The 21,532-nt window shown below is 37.4% G+C and overlaps 1 protein-coding gene across 4 annotated transcripts in view; it reads right to left on the reverse strand.

Annotated features, from left to right (window-relative positions):
• Positions 1-956: 956 nt before the first annotated feature.
• The window catches only part of LOC113514784 (neutral ceramidase), a 51,431-nt gene continuing 30,855 nt past the window's right edge, over positions 957-21,532 (reverse strand). For all 4 annotated transcript variants that reach the window (XM_052899089.1, XM_052899088.1, XM_052899090.1 and 1 more), the window contains exons 3-14: positions 19,346-19,498; positions 14,960-15,136; positions 13,969-14,096; positions 12,817-13,018; positions 11,368-11,577; positions 10,014-10,133; positions 8,100-8,303; positions 7,199-7,414; positions 6,554-6,649; positions 6,087-6,254; positions 5,431-5,552; positions 957-4,569 (exon numbers count right to left, since the gene is read on the reverse strand). In XM_052899089.1, coding sequence (XP_052755049.1) covers positions 4,392-4,569; positions 5,431-5,552; positions 6,087-6,254; positions 6,554-6,649; positions 7,199-7,414; positions 8,100-8,303; positions 10,014-10,133; positions 11,368-11,577; positions 12,817-13,018; positions 13,969-14,096; positions 14,960-15,136; positions 19,346-19,498 — 1,974 coding nt within the window. In that variant the 3' untranslated portion in view covers positions 957-4,391. The remainder of the gene's footprint in view (positions 4,570-5,430; positions 5,553-6,086; positions 6,255-6,553; positions 6,650-7,198; positions 7,415-8,099; positions 8,304-10,013; positions 10,134-11,367; positions 11,578-12,816; positions 13,019-13,968; positions 14,097-14,959; positions 15,137-19,345; positions 19,499-21,532) is intronic.

Consider the following 21,532-nt stretch of genomic DNA (forward strand, 5'->3'; position numbering starts at 1 on the left):
TGTGTCATTCGTAGAGTTAATCATCTATCTAAAAATGTTTTTGACAAATTAATATTCATTTCATTTCACTAATGAGATAACAAGTATATTAGTTATGTATCGAGTCAAGCTGACTCGATTATTAGTTCGAGTAATAGGTACTCAGGTAGTCAGGTAGTCAGGGTACAGACAGAAGCATAACACCTTAGTCCTCAAGAATGACAACGCATGAAGGGTATCATGGGTGACTCAGTATACACTGTGACATCTATGGTACTGTTCAAGTGAATATACAGGACTCGTATACGAGTTATTCATAATATGTTCCTTGAGTTGCCTCTTACTACACCCACCGAAAAGAAAAGGGTGACCTATTCAATGTCCGGACCACACGACGAATTTTCTTTAATTATTAATGAAAAAAAAAATCAATCCAAAGAATACTCAAATCTGATAACGTATTCAAATACTCCAATACTCCAAAACTTGACCGAGTCCTCGTAGTCAATATTAAATTTCACAACCGACTTCATATAAAAGAGAAAGTTCTCATTTCGATTGTAATTTCTTATTAACTAGGCCATTTCTCAGCTATTAACAGAATGCAGTTACAGTATAGTCAGTTGTCACGATTGCCTAATATTAATATTGATATCAACACGACCTTAAACAAATTCAAATCCACTTTGTATAGATTCTTTTGTTAAATTCATTCATGCATGTATCATTGCACATATGTATAGATTATAAGTGTACAAATCTTTGAAATTAAAATATTACTGTAGTCTATTTATTATATAACTAGTATTGTAGTTTTTATAAATTTTCTTAATAATAATAATATATTATGTATACGCGTGTCGTGGCGGCCTTTAATTGAGGCAGCATTTTATAATGTAACCATATTATCATGAATTTTAAGTAGATATAAATGTATGCTTTGCTGGTTGTCCTTAAATAAATAAATAAATAAATAAATTAACGAATACCATAATACTTTAATTCGAAAAACTTCGACTTAGCACATAATTGATAACGAATTAAACCGAATGATTGAATCTATAAAATCGAACAAGGCACATCTAATAAATTCCAACTATAATAATTATAAACAAATTTGTTATTTTTTTTTTCTTTTATGTGAAAAAGAATACTTTCAACTTCGTCCCATAGCAACTTAATTAAAAACTGTTCAATAGTTGCAATGTTTAAAGTCAGTTATTTTTTTTTTTGTGGATCAATATCTTAAATTACTTTATATGTTTTTATCTGAAATTATTTTGTTTTTATCTGAAATTATTTTGTGTTTTATCTGAAATTATTTTTGTTTTTATCTGAAATTAATTTGTTTTTTATCTAAAATTATTTTGTTTTTATCTGAAATTATTTCGTGTTTTTATCTGAAATTATTTTGTGTTTTTATCTGAAATTATTTTGTGTTTTTATCTGAAATTATTTTGTGTTTTTAACATAAAATGTTTTATGTTTTTTTTTTTTAATAATGGAATAATAATCAATTAATGAGTATTTCAGATAATTCAAATAGATTTTCACAGACTAATTCAATATACGTTGAAATCAACTTTTTAATATATCTCTTAAACTCTTCAAATCTCTTATTCTACCAAGTTACTTATTAATTTTGTAATAGTTACTTTAGAGCTATGGAACTTATTTATTTATTCATAGGAATATCAATGTCATATTGTATTATAACACATATAACAAACATTAAATACAATACAATATTAATGGGGGTAAGGGATTGTTAGTAAAGAGATTTAACATCCCCATTGCTAGCAATACACCCAATCAGGTCGACTTCCACGCGGTTCCCCCTAGAAACCATAGTGGTTATTCTTGTTCAATTGGTCACTATGGGCCAACAGACCTGCCTTTATCTGTTATCTATCATCCTTCACTGGTGCCCCGCCAGCGTATACCGATAACACAGGAGGGGGTTATCATTCCATCTTCGCTCAATAAATGAAAAATACAATATTAATGCACACGCCTATTGAAGATATTCACAGCATTTACTTTAACACAATACAGTATGAAATGAAGTAAACAATTTTAAGGAATTAGGCAACAATAGACAAAAAAATATTTTATAAGTTGCATTAGTTTTGGAAATATACATCTAATATAAATGGACTTGTGAATAATATCAGTAAATACGTATAACCAATAAATTCTGTAAGCAAGTATTAAAAGAAATATTGGATATTCTATGGCCCGATCGTAAACAATTTGAACATAAATTAAATTCGGTAACCAATTGAAGTCTAGTATCGACACTCATTTTTTGCAATTTAAAACACTTGTAAATGCTATGGCAACAAGGACAATTAACCCTTCTTTGCATGACTTTTTTTATTAGTGTAATAAATCAAGATGACATAATTCATGTTCAAAATTAAAGGAAAAATTGTAAAAAAAAAAATTGTCAGCTATGTTTTTTTCCTGCAATGGACATTAAGAAGGTAACCAGACACGATCAACTTAAAGTGAACTCGTTCTTTTATATAATTTTTGGGCATTCAATGTTATGATGGAAATTTCCACCATTATGCAAAGAAGAGTTAAGTTTATAGTCGGGAGGCTCATGTCCAGCAGTGGACGAATAATGGTTGAAATGATGATGATGATGATGATGATGATGTTGATGATGAAAAGAAATATTACTATAATTAGACTTACTTATTATAAGATTATTGTACAAAATGTTACAGCAATTTATTCCTGTACGAATGATGAATGTACTTTATCTATGCAAGATAAAAATATCCCTTAATTAAACAATTTAAAAATAAACATCAAAAGCGGCAACGCTTGTAAATAAATAGGCGTTAATAGCACGATTGAGATCTCTGAATATACTGCGCCGCCTATTTATTATACCAACATGGGTGGCACAGTATATTCAGAGACCTCCACAGTTCTATTTGCGTCTATCACTGTCTGAGACTGTATAATGTTATATAATAAGTGATTAAAAGTTAATTATTATTAAACATACTAATATAAAATTAATTAGATTATAAAAATCCACTTTGGTTTTTATATACTTCAGGAATATTATCACAATAATTTCAAATTTTGTTTTTTTTATACAACTTAGAATGGCAAACAAGCTGACGGCCCACCTGATGGAAAGTGGTAACCGTCGCCTATAGACATGAGCAGTACCGTGGACATAACAGAGTATACTGTTTCGCCCATGATACCCCCCATGCATTGCCATTCTTGAGGACTCAGGTGTTATTCCTCTGTACCCTGTAAATTCACGCCATATCCCACCCTTCAAACCGAAATACAGCCATGCAAATGTAGCTTCACGGTAGAAACACGAATGGGACAGAGGTACCCAAGCAATCGACTTTTGTACAAAGTCTCCCTCTGGTGTCAAATGTATTAATTTACCAATTTCATTGCTAATTTCATCACAAATTACTATCGTTCATCCTTTTATGAAACCATTTAATTCTGGAATAGAACCTAGCATTCAAAACAATCTGAATATATTTAAATATATTTTAATGAATTATATTTAAAAAAAAATAGATCTTAATTCTACTGTATGCTAGAACACGGAGGCATAACACCCTAGTTGTTAGAATGGCAACGCATGAGGAGTATCATGGGTGACACAGTATACTCTGTAATGCCCCTGGTACTTTTGAAATCAATATACACGATTCGGATACACAGTATTAAAAAAAAATCTAAATTCAACTGTATACTATGGATACAGAGGCATAACACGTTAGTTGTCAGAAATGGTAACACACGGAGAGTATCATGGGCGAAACAGTATACTCTGTTATGTCCATAGCACTGTCCATGTCTATAGGCGACGGTTACCACTTTCCATCAGGTGGGCCGTCAGCTCGTTTGCCATTCTAAGTTGTATAGAAAAAATGCTTCGCTATCTACCTATAGATGGATAGATACTCTTTATCGTTTCCTCCAAAAGATTACAATAGTAAACTTATTATAAATATAAACAATTACAAGAAATAATCACAATAAGAAAACAATGGGCGACCTTATCGCTAAGAGCGATCTCTTCCAGGCAACCTTTCTATATCTTCATTAATACAATATCGATTCCGATGATTCTTTTTTGAAAGTGATATTTATAGTCTCATAATAATTTAGTTCTTTTTTTTTATAACAAAATCTTTAATATTATTCAAATTTATCATTTCATTTGTTTTCCAGAATTTTAAATAATTCGAGTATATATCTTAGTCCTCAGGTACGGTATGAAGGTGTCACAGTATATTGTATGATGTTGACAGTACTGTCCATGACCCTAGAGGACAGTTAAACAAACTATCCACTTGTTTGTAACTCCATATCACATAAAAAGTTTACAAGTGAGTAATAAAATGAAACATTAGTGTCTAAGTGACCTCAAACGGTTCAGAGAAGCCATGGTAAGGGTATATTCCACCTAAGATGTATTTGTAGCTGCCGTAGTGGTGTAAGCGGTAGGTGCCCCGCGGGGTCCCGGGGGGTATCTCCCACTCGATGACAGCATAGCTCGTGCCCAGGATCTTGGAGTTGCGTTGCCATATGAACCTGGAATTAGTCGAGTTTATTGATAAAGATAATGTAAACTTATTGATGATTTTTTTTTTACATATATTTATACATTTACATATGTATATATTTTTTTATGTATGATAATGGAATACCTTTGACCCCCCCACCCCCCTATTTATATATATTACACCCACTAGATGGAATGACGACCTCAAATGCATTGTAGCGAGTCAGTGGATGCAGGTGGCTCAGGACCGTTCCTTATGGCAGTCTATGGGGGAGGCTTGTGTCCAGCAGTGGACGGGTAATGGCTGAGATGACGAAGATGGTGATACATTATACCCACAAGAAACTTCCTTTCTTATGGGTATAATAGATGGAATAGGATGGCCTATTCTATGCCGGGACCATACGGCAATAGAAATCTAATCTAGTATATATATTTTTTTTATACAACTTAGAATGGCAAACAAGCTGACGGCCCACCTGATGGAAACTAGTAACCGTCGCCTATACACATGAGCAGTACCGTGGACATAACAGAGTATACTGTTTCGCCCATGATACATCCCATGCGTTGCCATTCCTGAGGACTCAGGTGTTATTACTCTGTACCCAGTAAATTCATGCCATATCCCACGCTTCAAACCGAAACACAGCCATGCAAACACAACTGCTTCACGGTTGAAACACGAATGGGACAGAGGTACCCAAGCAATCGACTTTTGTACAAAGTCTCCCTCTGGTATATATAAATCCTCGTAAATATAAAAGTGAGTTTATTTCAAATAGAGAAAAAGGTTATATAGGTCACTGTTTATCTCAGTCAATCCATATATCCTGGTCACTCAAACGAAGTCGCGAGTAAAGACTAGTACAATATCTGTGTTATAGTACTTGGTCTCCCAGTCAGCGTCCGTGGCGACGGTGGTCCAAGCATCGTCCTCGGCTTCCTGCAGCCGCTCCACTGCGACGTAGCTGCGGCCGTGCCGGATACTGTTGCGGGGGTGACCGGACACCTGCATAAAAGATCAGATTCTAAATATAAACAATGCAAATAAAAAGCAACCTTATTGTTTTGTGTAAGTATACATTATTAATTGTTATTTTCTTTATCTATCTTAACCGCGTTTCTAATTCACTGCTCATCCCAAAGATAGAGAATACTAAAGGCTACTAGCATTAAGTCCGCCTTTTGTACCAGAGGGAGATTTTGTACAGAAGTCGTTTGCTTGGGCACCTCTGTCCCATTCGTGTTTCAACCGTGAAGCAGTTGTTTGCATAACTGAGTTTCGAATTGAAGAGTGAGATATGGCAGTGAATTTACTGGGTACAGAGGAATAACACCTGAGTCCTCAGGAATGGCAACGCATGGGAGGTATCATGGGCGAAACAATATACTCTGTTGTGTCCATGGTACTGCTCATATCTATAGGCGACGGTTACCACTTTCCATCAGGTGAACCGTCAGCTTGTTTGCCATTCTAAGTTGTATAAAAAAAAATACTTTTCATTTCTCGGTTGCTGCACCTGCTGCAGCGCTCTGTACTTACGAAGTGTGCAACGACGGTGTCCCCGTAGCTGTACTGTTTCTCGGGCTGCAACAGGCAGTCGCCGAACTCGTGTCCCCAAGGCGCCGCATCCCATAGTACTGGTGGCACCAGCGAGATCAGCTGCTCGCTCAGATCCGGCGGCGAAGGACCACTCGACGGCTTCTTGCTCTGATTGCGTAAACATACTGAAGTTATTAAAACCACTCTAAACGGTTACTTAAGGAAACGGAGATTTCTGACTTTAAAAAGAACTCAGGTGTTATTCCTCTGTACCCTGTAAATTCACGCCATATCCCACCCTTCAAACCGAAACACAGCCATGCAAACACAACTGCTTCACGGTAGAAACATGAATGGAACAGAGGTGCTCAAGCAAACGACTTTTGTACAAAGTCGCCCTCTGGTATGTGATCGTTAGAAACAATAAACTCGTTTCTTAGAACTCAACAGCGTCATGGTGAACTTACCGCCATGAGTGCCTCCGTCAGCTCGACGTATTTGTTCAGATATATGTCTAGAGTGTGTGGCCCGTATATAGTGGATGCAGCTTCATATCTTTGCTCCTGAAATACAAAAAAAAAAATTAATCATGAGCTATTGTTGTTGCACCAGTGAGAGGTGATTTTTTTTTAATGTATGACAATGGAATGGTAACCCCATCCTGCGCTAACGGTATACGCTGGCAAGGCACCAGTGAGTGGTGATAAGTGAGGATGAAAGAGCAGGTCAGTTAGCCCATCATGATGAATACACCTGGAATTCAGCACGATATTTTCCAGGGAGGACCACGTGGAAATCGACCTGACAGGGTATATTGCTAGCAATGGGATTGGTAGTTTACATTACTAACAATCCCTTCCCACCCCACCCCCCCAATGAGAGGTGATAGGTGAGAATGAAAAGGCAGCTCAGTTAGCCCATCGTGATGAATATACCTGGAATTTAGCACGATGGTTTCTAGGAGGGGGACGGGGGGACACGAGTCTATGGATCTGACATATATATATTATTAGCAATGGAACTGGTAATTCGCAATACTAAAATCAACCCCCCCCCCTACCAAACCTTAACTCCCCAATTTAAGACAGGAAACTTGAAACCTTCTATAATACCTGGTACTCCTCAGGGGTGGCGATATAATCCGCGTACACGTTAGATAGTCCAGCCAGCACCACCCTCTTGCCGCCTGAGGCCTTGGAGACCACGCTACGCAACCTCCGGCCCGACATGGTGGTGAACTCGCCGGGAACTGCCGCTAAGATCAGTTCCCCAATGCGCGCCACTGAGCACGAGACGATCTGGGGCTGCCAACTGTAGGGGAACTTTATCTGAAAACAGGAACACGTAATTTTAATTATTTTTTCCCTTTTTTTCGACGTTTTTCTTTCGTCTTATAAGTTATGTTATTTCAAACGTGGAAAAGTACTTTTTTTTATACAACTTAGAATGGCAAACAAGCTGACGGCCCACCTGATGGAAAGTGGTAACCGTCGCCTATAGACATGAGCAGTACCATGGACATAACAGAGTATACTGTTTCGCCCATGATAATGTAAATGTACATGTACTTAATGAACTATCTATATATAATTTATCATTGTTTGCCAACTGCTTTAACCATGCTGTTTGTACACTTGTCTGGGTCTCAATCTAGTTCATACTATTGTTTTCTATAAATGTTTTTAATGTTATCAGATGTAATCTGAAATGTAAAAGGGGGAAGGGATTGTTAGTAATGCGGAATACCAGTACCATTGCTAGCAATATACCCTGTCAGATCGACCTCCATGTCGTCCCCCCTGGAAACCATCGTGCTGAATTCCAGGTATATTCATCACAATGGGCTATCTGACCTGTCTTTTCATCATCACCTATCACCCCTCAGTGGTGTCTCGCCAGCTTATACTGTTAGCGCAAGCAGGGTTACAATTCCATTATCATCCATCTAAAAGTACTGCTGCTGGAAGTAATATATGACGGAAAGGTATAAACTAGTAGGTTAGTGCTGGGTACCCGGCCAGTGGCAAGCAGAATAGGCTTGGGCGCGTGGCAGGCAAGGTCTTGCGGCGAGGGCTCGGCCACGAAGTCGCGGACAGCATCCCACAGCGCGTTGGGCGAGGTGGTCCCCTGCCGGAAGTCGAACGCGCCCGGCCCGTCCGTCGTGCCCGCCGCGAAGCTGTACCCCATCGCCGGCACGCAGCCCGACACCATCGAACTCTACAGGGGGGAGGAAGTGTCAGCTAAACCCCACTTAGCAGCCCCATATACCCTGTCAGTTTGAAGTCCATGAGGAACCCACGATGTACAAACGAACTGAAGTCACCTTCATCTATCATCACTCGCTGGTACCTCACTAACTTATACCAATGTTGCATCAGCCACTAACTGTCCATTGCTGAACATGACCTATCCCATAAAGGGGTTTTTGCCAGTAGTTACCACGCTTGGCAAGTAAGTTGGCAACTGAAGTTAGCTTTTAGTGATGTTTGAAGAGAAACGCTGCTGCCCCTTTCTCCATCATAAGCTCCCATAATCCCTTATAACACTTACGGGAAAGGAAAGGATAGCTTATTCTACACGATCTAACTTATACCAATAGGAGAAGCAAAATTTCAACTTTACAAAAAAACAAAAATAGCCAACGCACCGACTCAGATGTTAGAATAACATGATTCTTTATTTTACTACTTAGAATGGCAAACAAGCTGACGGCCCACCTGATGGAAAGTGATAACCGTCGCCTATAGACATGAGCAGTACCATGGACATAACAAAGTATACTGTTTCGCCCATGATACCCCCCATATATTGCCATTACTGAGAACTCAGATGTTATTCCTCTGTACCTTGTAAATTCACATATCCCATCCTTCAAACCGAAACACAGCCATGCAAACACACGCTTCACGGTAGAAACACGAATGGGACAGAGGTAGCCAAGCAAACAACTTTTGTACAAAATCTCCCTTTTGGTAACGAATGAATAACGACTCGTCGCTTATATATTTAATAGTACTGGTTGCATGTTTTGTGTGTTCATTGCTAACTCTACAGACTCTGTCAGACCTCCGTACCCTAGAATTCCACTGCCATACTACGACCCATCTACACGGAAATACAGCCATGTAAATTGGGCCGTATTCCCGGCATAGAATAGGCCAACCATTCCGTTCCCATGGGTGTTGTAAGAGACAACTAAGGGAGGATGAGGAATAGGTAGCAACGTCTGTCTTAAAACATCTCTAAAGCTTAACTGCGGTTGCCAAATCACTTGCCAAGCGTGGCAACTACTAGCTTATGTTCAGCAGTGGACAGTTAAAGGCTGATATGGTGATAAACCGATGCACCACTCAGTCTTCATCTATTAAAATGTTTATTACGCACTAAACGATTACTTGAATGACAAATGTGCATGGTGTTAGTGGATCATGCACGGGCTTTTAACGACTATGTACTTTTAGACATAGTACATTGAAATAAATAGACATAATATTAACAGAGATTTAAAAGAGTAACTCTGGATTTCCTTGTGGGTTTTTTTTTTGATGTGTGAAAATGGTATGGTAACCCCGCCTGCGCTAACGGGATACGCTGGCGGAGCACCAGTGAAGGGTGATAGATGAGAATGAAAACAGGCCAGTTAGCCCATCATGATGAATTCATCAAGAATTAACCATGATAGTTTCCAGGGGGAACCGCGAGGAGGTCGACCTGGTTGGGTATATTGCTAGCAATGGGATTCTCAGTCTCCATTACTAACAATCCCTTTCCCCCCTTTCTTGTGGGTTATTCTCAGTAGATAATAACATTCCAAACCCAGCAATAGAATCATAAAAGATAACAATTATAAAGAGCTTGTAAAGTCTATATCTGGATAAAGATAATTTGAATTTGAAAAAATAAAAGATAATAAAATAATTAACTTACAGCGTTGAATGTCTCCGAAACTGGATCGTACGGTGGAACCTTCTGTACTGGCATCTCGACAAACTGGTGCACTATGCCCACTGGTCCCGTTAGATCTTCGCCGGGTTGCGCCAAAATATTCTGTAAAGAACCAATTTTCCATTTCAGGAATCTATATATATATATATATATATATATATATATATATATATATATATATATATATATATATATATATATATATATATATATATATATATATATATATATATATTATACGACTCAGAATGGCAAATAAGCTGACGGCCCACCTGATGGAAAGTGGTCACCGTCGCCTATAGACATGAGCAGTATCGTGGACATAACAGAGTATACTGTTTCGCTCATGATACTCCCCATGCGTTGCCATTCCTGAGGACTCAGATGTTATTCCTCTGTACCCAGTAAATTCACGCCATATCCCACCCTTCAAACCGAAACACAGCCATGCAAACACAACTGCATCACGGTTGAAACACGAATGGTACAGAGGTACCCAAGCAATAGATTTTTGTACAAAGTCTCCCTCTGGTAAATAACAGAAGTTTACAAATACAAACTTCAACTGTAACATGCAAGTAAATTAATATTATATCAGGCAAACTTGCCACAACATGTGCACACAGCAATAGTTTTGACTTAAATCTACTAAAAATTTAGTTCATATTGGGCCCTTAGAATAAAATATTTTGATGTGATATCTAGTTGAAGTTTTAATATTAAAAAGAGCTTTAGAGAAATCACGCTTCAAAACTGACCCGTATGTGAGCAAAGTTTAAGTTCTCTAAGAGAGAATAGTAGAAGGTAGAAATAGAATAATTAATAGACAAAACCTTCGTATATAATACGATAATATGACTACGAGAATTCCTTTCGGGTATAAAGTCTTTGTACTGCTTAAAATAAGTTACCAAAGAGAGCAAACTGTGCTTGTACTGCTGTGTTTCGGTTTGAGGTGAGATATGGCAGTAATGTTACACGGTACGGCAGCGTAACGCCTTAATCTTAAAAAGTACCTAATATCATAGGCATCGGAATTTGTTCTATATAGTTCATGGTGTTATTTATGTTTATTAGCGATAGTTACCACTTTCCATCAGCTGAGACCATCATTATTCCAAGACACATAAAAAGATATAAAAATCTCCGAATATGCTAGAGCATGAAAGGGAAAACTATTTAGTAGTATGGCCTCTAAAAGCCAGCAGCGTTCCTCTTAAAACATCTTTAAAAGCCTAACTACGGTTGCCAATCTGCTTGCTAAACATGGCAACTATTGACAAATCTCCCCTTAAAGGGAAGGCTTATATTCAGACGTACTTTAAAACTCTCTTACCATAGCCGTCTGGAACATCCTCGTGGCAATAATCCTGGTGCTATCGAACATGTCCTTCCCAGGACCTGATGCGAAGCACCTCTCCTTTGGCAGTTTGCATAACAGTTTCTCCTGGTCGCACACTTTACCGGAGAACTCACACCGGGGACCTTTAATATTCGGAGACACGTCTCCAAGATTTGTTGACGCGAACGCACATATAATGTTACCCTGAAAACAAATGTAATAATCCATTACCTATCAAAAGAGCTTGCCGGCATAGAAAATAGGCCGCCCCTTCAAGGGCATCCTAGCTTAAAGAGCAGTGGATAGGTGTGATTGTGTAAAAATATGAACGCCACTCAACAAGGGTATCCTATCTTGAAGAGCAGTGGATAGGTGTGATTGGGTGAAAATATGAACGCCACACAACAAGGGCATCCTAGCTTGAATAGCAGTGGATAGGTGTGATTGGGTAAAAATATGAACGCCACACAACAAGGGCATCCTATCTTGAAGAGCAGTGGATAGGTGTGATTGGGTGAAAATATGAACGCCACTCAACAAGGGCATCCTAGCTTGAAGAGCAGTGGATAGGTGTGATTGGGTGAAAATATGAACGCCACTCAACAAGGGCATCCTAGCTTGAAGAGCAGTGGATAGGTGTGATTGGGTGAAAATATGAACGCCACACAACAAGGGCATCCTATCTTGAAGAGCAGTGGATAGGTGTGATTGGGTGAAAATATGAACGCCACCTATCAGAGACATTATTATAGATACTCTTTATTGTTTCCTTCAGAAGATAACAATAGTAAACTTATTATAGATACAAACAATTACAAAAAATAATCACTGAGAAAAATATTATAGGTTTTTTTTTGCAGTCACTCTAATTTTTTTTATAACAGGAGACAAACGGGCATGCGACTATCTGATAGTAAGTGACTACTGCCGCCCATAATCACCCACAACACCAAAGGCATTGCAGGTGTGCTGCCGGCATTTTAAAAAGGAATATGCTCTTTTCTTGAAGGTTATGATGTCGTATCGGTTCGGAAATACTGCTGTTAGAAGTTAAATCCAAAGAGTGGTTGTGCGTGGAAGAAATTGCCTTGAAAAAGACACGGTGGAAAGCCTCCACTCATTCAAATGGTTGGGATGAAACTTTAGTTTGTGGCGGGTTTTACAGTGGTGCAAATCAGCAACAGGTATCAATCCGAACAATTCCTCAAAGCACTCCCCATGATAAATTTTCATTGTTTCCCAGATCTTCTGACTTTTTTAGAATAGAATAGAATAGAAAACATTTATTGCCAGTAAACACACAATCACAATATAAAATATAGAAAATACATATTATATATAAGAAGTGTCCCATACTAGGCAAAAGGAACCGGCTCAGCTGATGCTGTGAGTGTCCAAGCGCAATGTGAACAGCTGCACAAAGCTGGTTTTTCATCTGCTTACCTTCCCCGGATGTGTATTATTCCCATTGAGGGCTTTCTCCATCAGAATGGAGGCGTAGCCCACGTTGTCTGAGGAGACGAGCCGGTTGGTGTTGTTCATGCTGGTTGGGTGCACTGCGAACCAGTTGATCACACCCAGCAACTCGTTCGCAGGTGTGAGGAAACGGACTTGCGCGAGGGTCTTGTCCACATCGTACTTGTATCTGAATATTAGTGACATATTTTAAAATAACCTCTTTTGTCCAACCACATTAAGATTGCTGTTCTATCAACCATTATCCTATTAAGCCATATTTTATTACCAAAATATGCGAAGTCGGAGCGTGTCACTAGTAACCTCTTTGAATGAATGAATGAATGAATGAATGAGTATACTTTATTTACATTATACAATATAGGAAATAAGCAAGACAATTTACAAACACAACGATACAATTGTATAAGTACAGTAAGGCGGTCTTATTGCTGAGAGCAATCTTTTCAAGACAACCTTAGGGTAATGGACTAATTATTGTACAAGTAGGCATAATGGTATTGTATAATTATTAATATTATTATTATTCCTTTAGAATGGAGATGATTAAGTATGAGTAATATGGTTCCCGATCCGATATCTATATAATAGGTTTTTCTGAACATTAATGGCGGAAAAGGTTCATCACCCATTACGATATCGGCCATATCGGGCGGATATCTATTTTCAAATATGTTAAAAGTGTTTTCCAACATTATTTTTTGGATTAAGACTTTTAACACATTCGTTATTAAACCAGTATACAGAAATATATAGATTTTTTTTTATACAACTAAGAATGGCAGACAAGCTGACGGCCCACCTGATGGAAAGTGGTAACCGTCGCCTATAGACATGAGCAGTACCATGGACATAACAGGGTATACTGTTTCGGCAATGATACCTCCCATGCGTTGCCATTCCTGAGGACTCAGGTGTTATTCCTCTGTACCCTGTAAATTCACGCCATATCCCACCCTTCAAACCGAAACACAGCCATGCAAACACAACTGCTTCACGGTAGAAACACGAATGGTACAGAGGTACCCAAGCAATCGACTTTTGTATAAGATGTGGGTATCTTGGATAGATTAGATAGATTCTAGATAGATTCTTTTCATCAGATATCAGTGAACTTACCTAGCTCTTTCTTCTGGAGGATTCCTCAGGTAAGAAGAAGGCGACCTATTGATGTTGGCATCTAGCAATTCCGCCTCACCATACTCGATCCGAGCTGGTTGCAACTTGGTGTGTGCGATCACTATACTCTGCAAGAAGTTTACAAGGCTTTAGTAAGACCACATATCATTACATAGTATAAAACAAAGTTGCTGTCGCTATCTATCCGTATCTATGTATGCTTAAATCTTTAAAACTACACAACGGATTTTGAAGCGGTTTTAATAGATAGAGTGATTCAAGAGGAAGATTTATATGTATAATACATGCATAATATTGTAGAGAAACACTGATAAATTTAGAGGTTTCTAATGTGATGTCGTAAATAAACACATTTTTTTGCGCTTACATTGCAAACGCTGACTGAATCCTATGAAATAGGTTAAAATAATGTTGGGGGGCAAATAATGCGGCGCTATTTAGTATCAGTTTTGCACCCGTGCAAAGCCGGGGTAGGTCGCTAGTTAAATAATAAAACGAGAACATCCAAAATCTAAAATCAACATAAGCCTCTCCCACATTATCTTGCTATTTCCAACCGACTTTGAAAAGAAGGAAATTCACAACTCGGTTGTTTTTTTTTTTTAAAGTTTATTATCTCCTAACTCCATCAGTTTTTGTTTACCACATGGGGTGGCAAACAAGCATACGGCCTACTTAATGGTAAGCGGTTACCGTAGCCTATGGACACCTGCAATATCAAGGATATTACATTATTACACGCGCGTTGCTGACCCTGAAGAAACCTTTTTACCCTTCTTTTGAAGGACCCCATACTGTAGTCTCTTGGGAAAACCTCGGCAGGGAGCTCATTCCATAACCTGAGTGAGTTACAAACCGATTTCGAGATTTTTTTTTTTTAAATAACTGGTTACTGAGGTCAATTCACCACGTATGCCTTTAACTACCTCATAAAAGTATGTCTATGTTTTATGTTAATTAAATCATTTACCTTATAGATCCCAATTACATACGCGATGAAGGTTTCTTTCACGAAGCCCAATATGGGCAAGTCGAAAAGAAAGTCCATAAGGAAACCGCCAGGTGTGGAGTGAGTGTGGGTCCCGCTGATGATGACATTGTCCTCCGTGTATAAATCGCCGTAACGTTTCTTCAGCCTTTTTAGAACCTGGAAACATATTTTTTGCAACTTAAGCAAACAAGCTGATGACCCATCTGATAAACAGCAGTAACCGTCGCTTATACATGAACTACAGAATATTCTACGACACCCAGCATGGGTTACCATTTCTAAGGATTTTTTTTTAATGGATGATAATGCAATGGTAACTTCGCCTGCGCTATCGATATACGCTGGCGGGGCACCAGTGAGGGATGAGGTATGATAGATGAGAATGGAAAGGCAGATCAGTTAGCCCATCGTGATAAATACACCTGGAATTCAGCACAATGGTTTCCAAGGGGGACCATGCGGAGGTCGAACTAATAAAGTATATTACTAGTAATGGGACTGTTAGTCCGCATTACTAATAATTCTGTCCCTCTTCCCCCCCCCCCCCCCCCCGATCGAGGTCGATCTCACCAAGGTCACCTCTTGGAGAGATTTGGTGCAATTTAAAAAAAAGCACCTCACGTATTTAATGGACGTATTAAACAAATAAGTGCTTCTTCAAGGCAGAAATAAATAAAATGGTATTACCATACAAATGCATTACATACTAGCTTTTGACTGGGGCTTCGTACGCACGTATTTTTTTATACAACTTAGAATGGCAAACAAGCTGACGGATACTTTTAGAATTAAATGAATATCTAGTGGAGTACTGAGGAGAATCCTCTGGTAATCACTTGACCAGGGGGGAGAGGGATTATTAGTAATGGAGACTGAGAATCCCATTGCTAGCAATATACCTAACCAGGTCGACCTCCTAGTGGTTCCCCCTAGAAACTATCACGGTTAATTCCTGATGAATTCATCATGATGGACTAACTGGCCTGTTTTCATTCTCATCTATCACCGTTCACTGGTGCTCCGCCAGCGTATCCCGTTAGCGCAGGCGGGGTTATCATTCCATTTTCACCCATCAAAAAAAAATCCCTTGACCAAAAATTACATCGGAGTATTGTTTTGTGCTTTTAACGCGTTAGTAGAAAAATCAATTAAAGAAAACACTTATAAATGGCGTATCAAAATAAAACAAACGCCATATTTTAAGTTCGACTTTCAGGAATACGACTGTGAAAACCGCACACAATTTGGCGCAGTAGTTTTTACGTGATGCCTAAATAAACATACAGACAGACAAAATTTCTAAAAAAATGTGTTTTAGCATCTATTGGTCTTATTATACTGTCACATATTTTTTTTAAACGTCTCACGTACAGGCGTCGTTAAGTTATAATTTTTTTTACATTAATAAGATTGCTTACTTTGAAAATATCAGTGAAACTGTAGTCTGCATCTAATCCAACATATATAGGTACATACATACTGACAGACAAAATATCAAGAAATATTGTTTATACTATATTTATATATAGTTGTATTTTTTTTTCATGTAATTGTATTTTTCTGTAAAATTTGTGGAGAAAATAATAATATATATAATAAGAAAATTATCCTGTAACGTAAAGAAAAATGGTGTAAACTACGTAATGGTGTAACTACGTAAATAGATAGAAGAAGATATACGTATATATATATATATATATATATATATATATATATATATATATATATATATATATATATATATATATATATATATATATATATATATATACACACACATATATATATATGACATGCATTCTCACTGTATTGGATTGACTGGATCTCTGTCAGAGATAAGTCCACCCTTGCTCACATAATTTATAAATGCTTTATATTATATGTAACTTACAAGTATACAATACAGAATATATATAAATTAGGATCAGTCCTCTGTATAAGTACATGAAATAAATTATTATTAAATATTCTCTACCAGACACTTGAACCCTTAGCATTATTAACATACCTAAAACAAATTAAGCAACGAACCTTGGTTCTTGTAACCCACTTAAAAATATGTGCATTGTTTATCTTCAGCAAGAAGCATTCATAAAGCAAACGTTTCATTTTCATGTTAATTTCAAACCATACTCATTTGTGTTTATATTCATAGTGTATTTAGATGATGTCTGTACATACGTAGAAGATATTAAATATATATATATATATATATATATATATATATATATATATATATATATATATATATATATACTTAGAATGGCAAACAAGCTGACGGCCCACCTGATGGAAAGTGGTAACCATCGCCTATAGACATGAGCAGTACCATGGACATAACAGAGTACACTGTTTCGCCTATGATACCCCCCATGCGTTGCCATTCCTGAGGACTCAGATGTTATTCCTCTGTACCCTGTAAGTTCACGCCATATCCCAAAATATATATAATATATGTACAGTGTTCAACCATAACAACAGTTTTCCGAATTTTTATCAGTCTGTGTATTTGTACTGTCATCACGCAAAATGTACTGCATTACTGTATTTAATATTCATTTATTTGGGGACGAGAAAGATTGTTAGTGATGGGGACGTTAATCCCCATTGCTAACAATAAACCCTGTCAGGTCGACCTCCACGCGGTTCCCCCTGGATATCTTCATGACTATTGATATATTCATCACGACAGGTCAACTGGCCTGACTTCATCCTCACGTATCATTCTTCACTGGTGCCCACCAATGTATACCGATAGTGCAGGCGGGGTTATCATTCCATTATCATCCATTAAAAAAACCCACAGGCCCAGAGTCTTAACCACAAACGCCGCAAATATATAAAACAACTAATTATAATAATAAATACAAATAAAATAGAGCATTCCCGACGAAAACAAACATAGGTCAAACCAGTTGTTCTTGTATTAATATATAATAAATACTATTTAGGTAAGCAATGTTTTAAATTGCTTTATTATTTATTTTATTTCATTATTATAATTTATCCTTACTGTTAGGTATTGTAGGAAAAGCTGTTGGTCTTCCAAATACATATATATTTTTTTTTATTTACCATAAACTTTGGAGAGGACTTCAATTGGACGACTATATTACGAAAGTGCAGTAAACAGAAAATGGACCTTAGTACGCAACACTTGAAGAAGAAATTTTATTAACATTTCTCAACTGGCGTTAATGGCGTTTCGAGTTTTGTAACGGCATGTCTACAGAAACATGTTTACACTCGAGTGTGGCAACACCGGTGATATCTATCTCTTTATACATACTAATAAAAAAAGTGGAAGAGTTTGTTTGTTATTAATTTTGAACATTTAAAAGAATACTAACTTCTTAGTAGATATATATATATATATATATATATATATATATACTCTTTTTATAAAAGTCGTTCGCTTGGGCACCTCTGCCTCATTCGTGTTTCTACCGTAAAGCAGTTGTGTTTGCATGACTGTGTTTCGGTTGAAGGATGGGATATGGCAGTGAATAGCAAAGCATGCGGGGTATCATGGGCGAAACAGTATACTGTGTTATGTCCGTGGTACTGCTCATATTTATAGACAACGGTTACCACTTTCCATGAAGTGGACCGTCAGCTTGTTTGCCATAAAAGAAAAATAAAAAAAGGTATATTTTTTATTCAGCATTTACATCAAATTACAAGACATGTATTGTAATTATAATATTGCATTGTTCCACATACGGGACAGGGGGAAAGGGATTGTTAGTAACGGGTCCCAACAGTCCCATTGCTAGCCATATACGCTATCAAGTCGACGTCGACTCCTCGCAGTTTCCCCTGGAAACCACCGTAGTTAATTCTTGTTGAATTATTCATGATGGGCCAACTGACCTGCCTTCATTCTCATCTATCATCTATCACTGATGCCCCGCCAGAGTATATCGATAGCGCAGACGAGGTCACCATGCTATTTTCACATTGAAACAAAAAATCACACGGGATGAAATCACCTTTTTTATTCCCAGAGTATCATAAGAGACTATGGAAACAAAAAAGCATTGAACGTCAAAAACGGGTCAACTTTTTGTCAGCTAACTGTTAAATTTGCTCTCGTTTTTTATTAGTGTTCTATATACGTATGCACACAATGTACCTTGACGTATCTATATTTAATTATTTAATAAATAAAATGAGATTTTGCGCATTATAAAGGTGCAAAATTTATAAATCAAAATCAATATAGAATTTTTAATCGAATCACTCATAACTGCATATATATTTATCACATAAAATTGTATATACTAAAAAGTCGAGCCGCTTTTCTCGAAGCATTTGTATGGAGACACTCTATCTATATAATCTAAGAATTTAACCTATACTCACCTCTCTCCTGACTCCATGCCCCATCATGGCGGCATCAACAGACACGAACACTACCCGCTCTGCGCTGTCAACATCGTTTTCTAGAACAAATGCCCTCGCGAACTGTCGCAAATGTATACCATGGCCGGTCTGCTCGAAATTCGCGTATCCCATCTGGAAACAAGAATATGGCAGTAAAATAACGGGATTGGGGGAAGAAGAGATTGTTAATAATAGGGATAAATAGCCCCAATACCAAATACAAGAGGGGGAAGGAATTGTTAGTAATGAGGTCTAATAGCCCCGTTGCTGGTAATATAGGGTATATTACCAGCAACAGGGCTATTAGACTCAGGTTGACCTCCACGCGATTCCCCCTGGAAACCATCATGGTTAATTTTTGTCGAAATTATCATGGTGGGCCAACTGACCTGCATTCATTCTTATCTATCATTTTCCACTGATATCCCGCCGGTGTATACAGATAGCGCAAGCGGAGTTACCATTCCATTTTCACGCATTAAAAAAAATACCAAATACAAGAGGAGGAAGGGATTGTTAGTAATGCGGACTATCAGTCCCATTGCTAGCAAAATACCCTGTCAGGTCGAACTCCACGTGGTCCCCCCTGGAAAATATCGTGCTGAATTCCAGGTGTATTCATCACGATGGGCTAACTGAGCAGCGCTTTCATCCTCACCTATAATCCCTCACTGATGCCCCGCCAGTGTATACCGATAGCGGAGGCAGGGTTATCATTCCATTGTCATCCATTAAAAAAACCCCATAAGAAATATTAGTTTTAATATTGCCTGTGGGGCCTATGTTTGGCAGTGGACAATTAACGGCCCATATGATGATGACGCAGTGTGGTCCCGGCATAGAATAGGCCACCGCTTCCTTTCCCGTGAGTGTCATAAGAGACTAAAGGAGAGCGAGGACTGGGCAGCAGCATCCCTCTTAAAACATCTACAAAGCCTAATAGCGGTTGCCAATCCGTCTGCCTAGATAGATAGATAGATACTCTTTATTGTTCCCTCCAAAATATTACAATAATAAACTTATTATAAATATAAACAATTACAAGAAATAATCACAGTGAGAAAACAATGGGCGACCTTATCGCTGAGAGCGATCTCTTCCAGGCAACCTTTGGATGGAGAGGAGTAATTATAAACAGTTTGACCGGAGGCACGATGTAATAGCTACAAAACATGCTTGTAGCTTTTCTATAGATGAAAGTTATTAATATTCGTTGAGTAGTTTTTGAGTTTATGCATTACAAACAAACATATAAAAATGAAATATTTCCATTTTTGTAATATTAATATTGGCAATATTGCCTATGTATAAGATTAAATACAAAACTAAAAAAATTGCTAAACATTTAAATATATTCATATATTCATTTGCAAATAAAGTCTGAATGAAATATATTAATATGTAAAATGTTAATTTATTTTGTATGAATTTGACATTGAATGTTAATTTATTTATTGAATAACTATTAGTATGTTTTTTGTAAAATTATTAGAGGAAGACTTTGTACAAAAGCCGATTGCTTGGTTACCTCTGTCCCATTAGTGTTTCAACCGTGAAGCAGTTGTGTTTGCATGGCTGTGTTTCGGTTTGAAGGGTGGGATATGGATTGAATTTACTCGGTACAGAGGGGAATAACACCTGAGTCCTCAGGAATGGCAACGCATGGTGGGTATCATGGGCGAAACAGTATACTCTGTTATGTCCATGGTGCTGCTCATGTCTATAGGCGACGGTTACCACTTTCCATCGGGTGGGCCGTCAACTTGTTTGCCATTCTGTTGTATTAAAAAAAATTTGCTATTGTGTCAATAATTTGCTATTAACATATTAAAGTCTTTTTTTAATAAAGATGTTGCCATATTTTGTAAATGTCAATTTAATTTCCCGCCAAAAACCACTTTAATCTTTAGATACTATTTTTAATATAGGAATCTTTATTTAAATGTGAAATATTTTTGCCTAAAAAGTTCGTATACCTGTTTAGTTGGCAACAGAAAATGAGTCATTTTTACATTTAGATATTTCAAGGTTTATTCGTACCATCCGTACCTAAATCCAAGCATTTATCCGTCCTCATATTTAAATAGTTGATCCAACCACATTTTTATGCCAAATACCAAGTTTTTTTTTTAATAGATGATAATGAAATCGTAGCCCCGCTTGCAT

Source organism: Galleria mellonella, unplaced genomic scaffold (assembly GCF_026898425.1).
Source record: "Galleria mellonella isolate WM207_F2 unplaced genomic scaffold, CSIRO_AGI_GalMel_v1 utg56, whole genome shotgun sequence".
Lineage (NCBI taxonomy): Eukaryota > Metazoa > Arthropoda > Insecta > Lepidoptera > Pyralidae > Galleria > Galleria mellonella.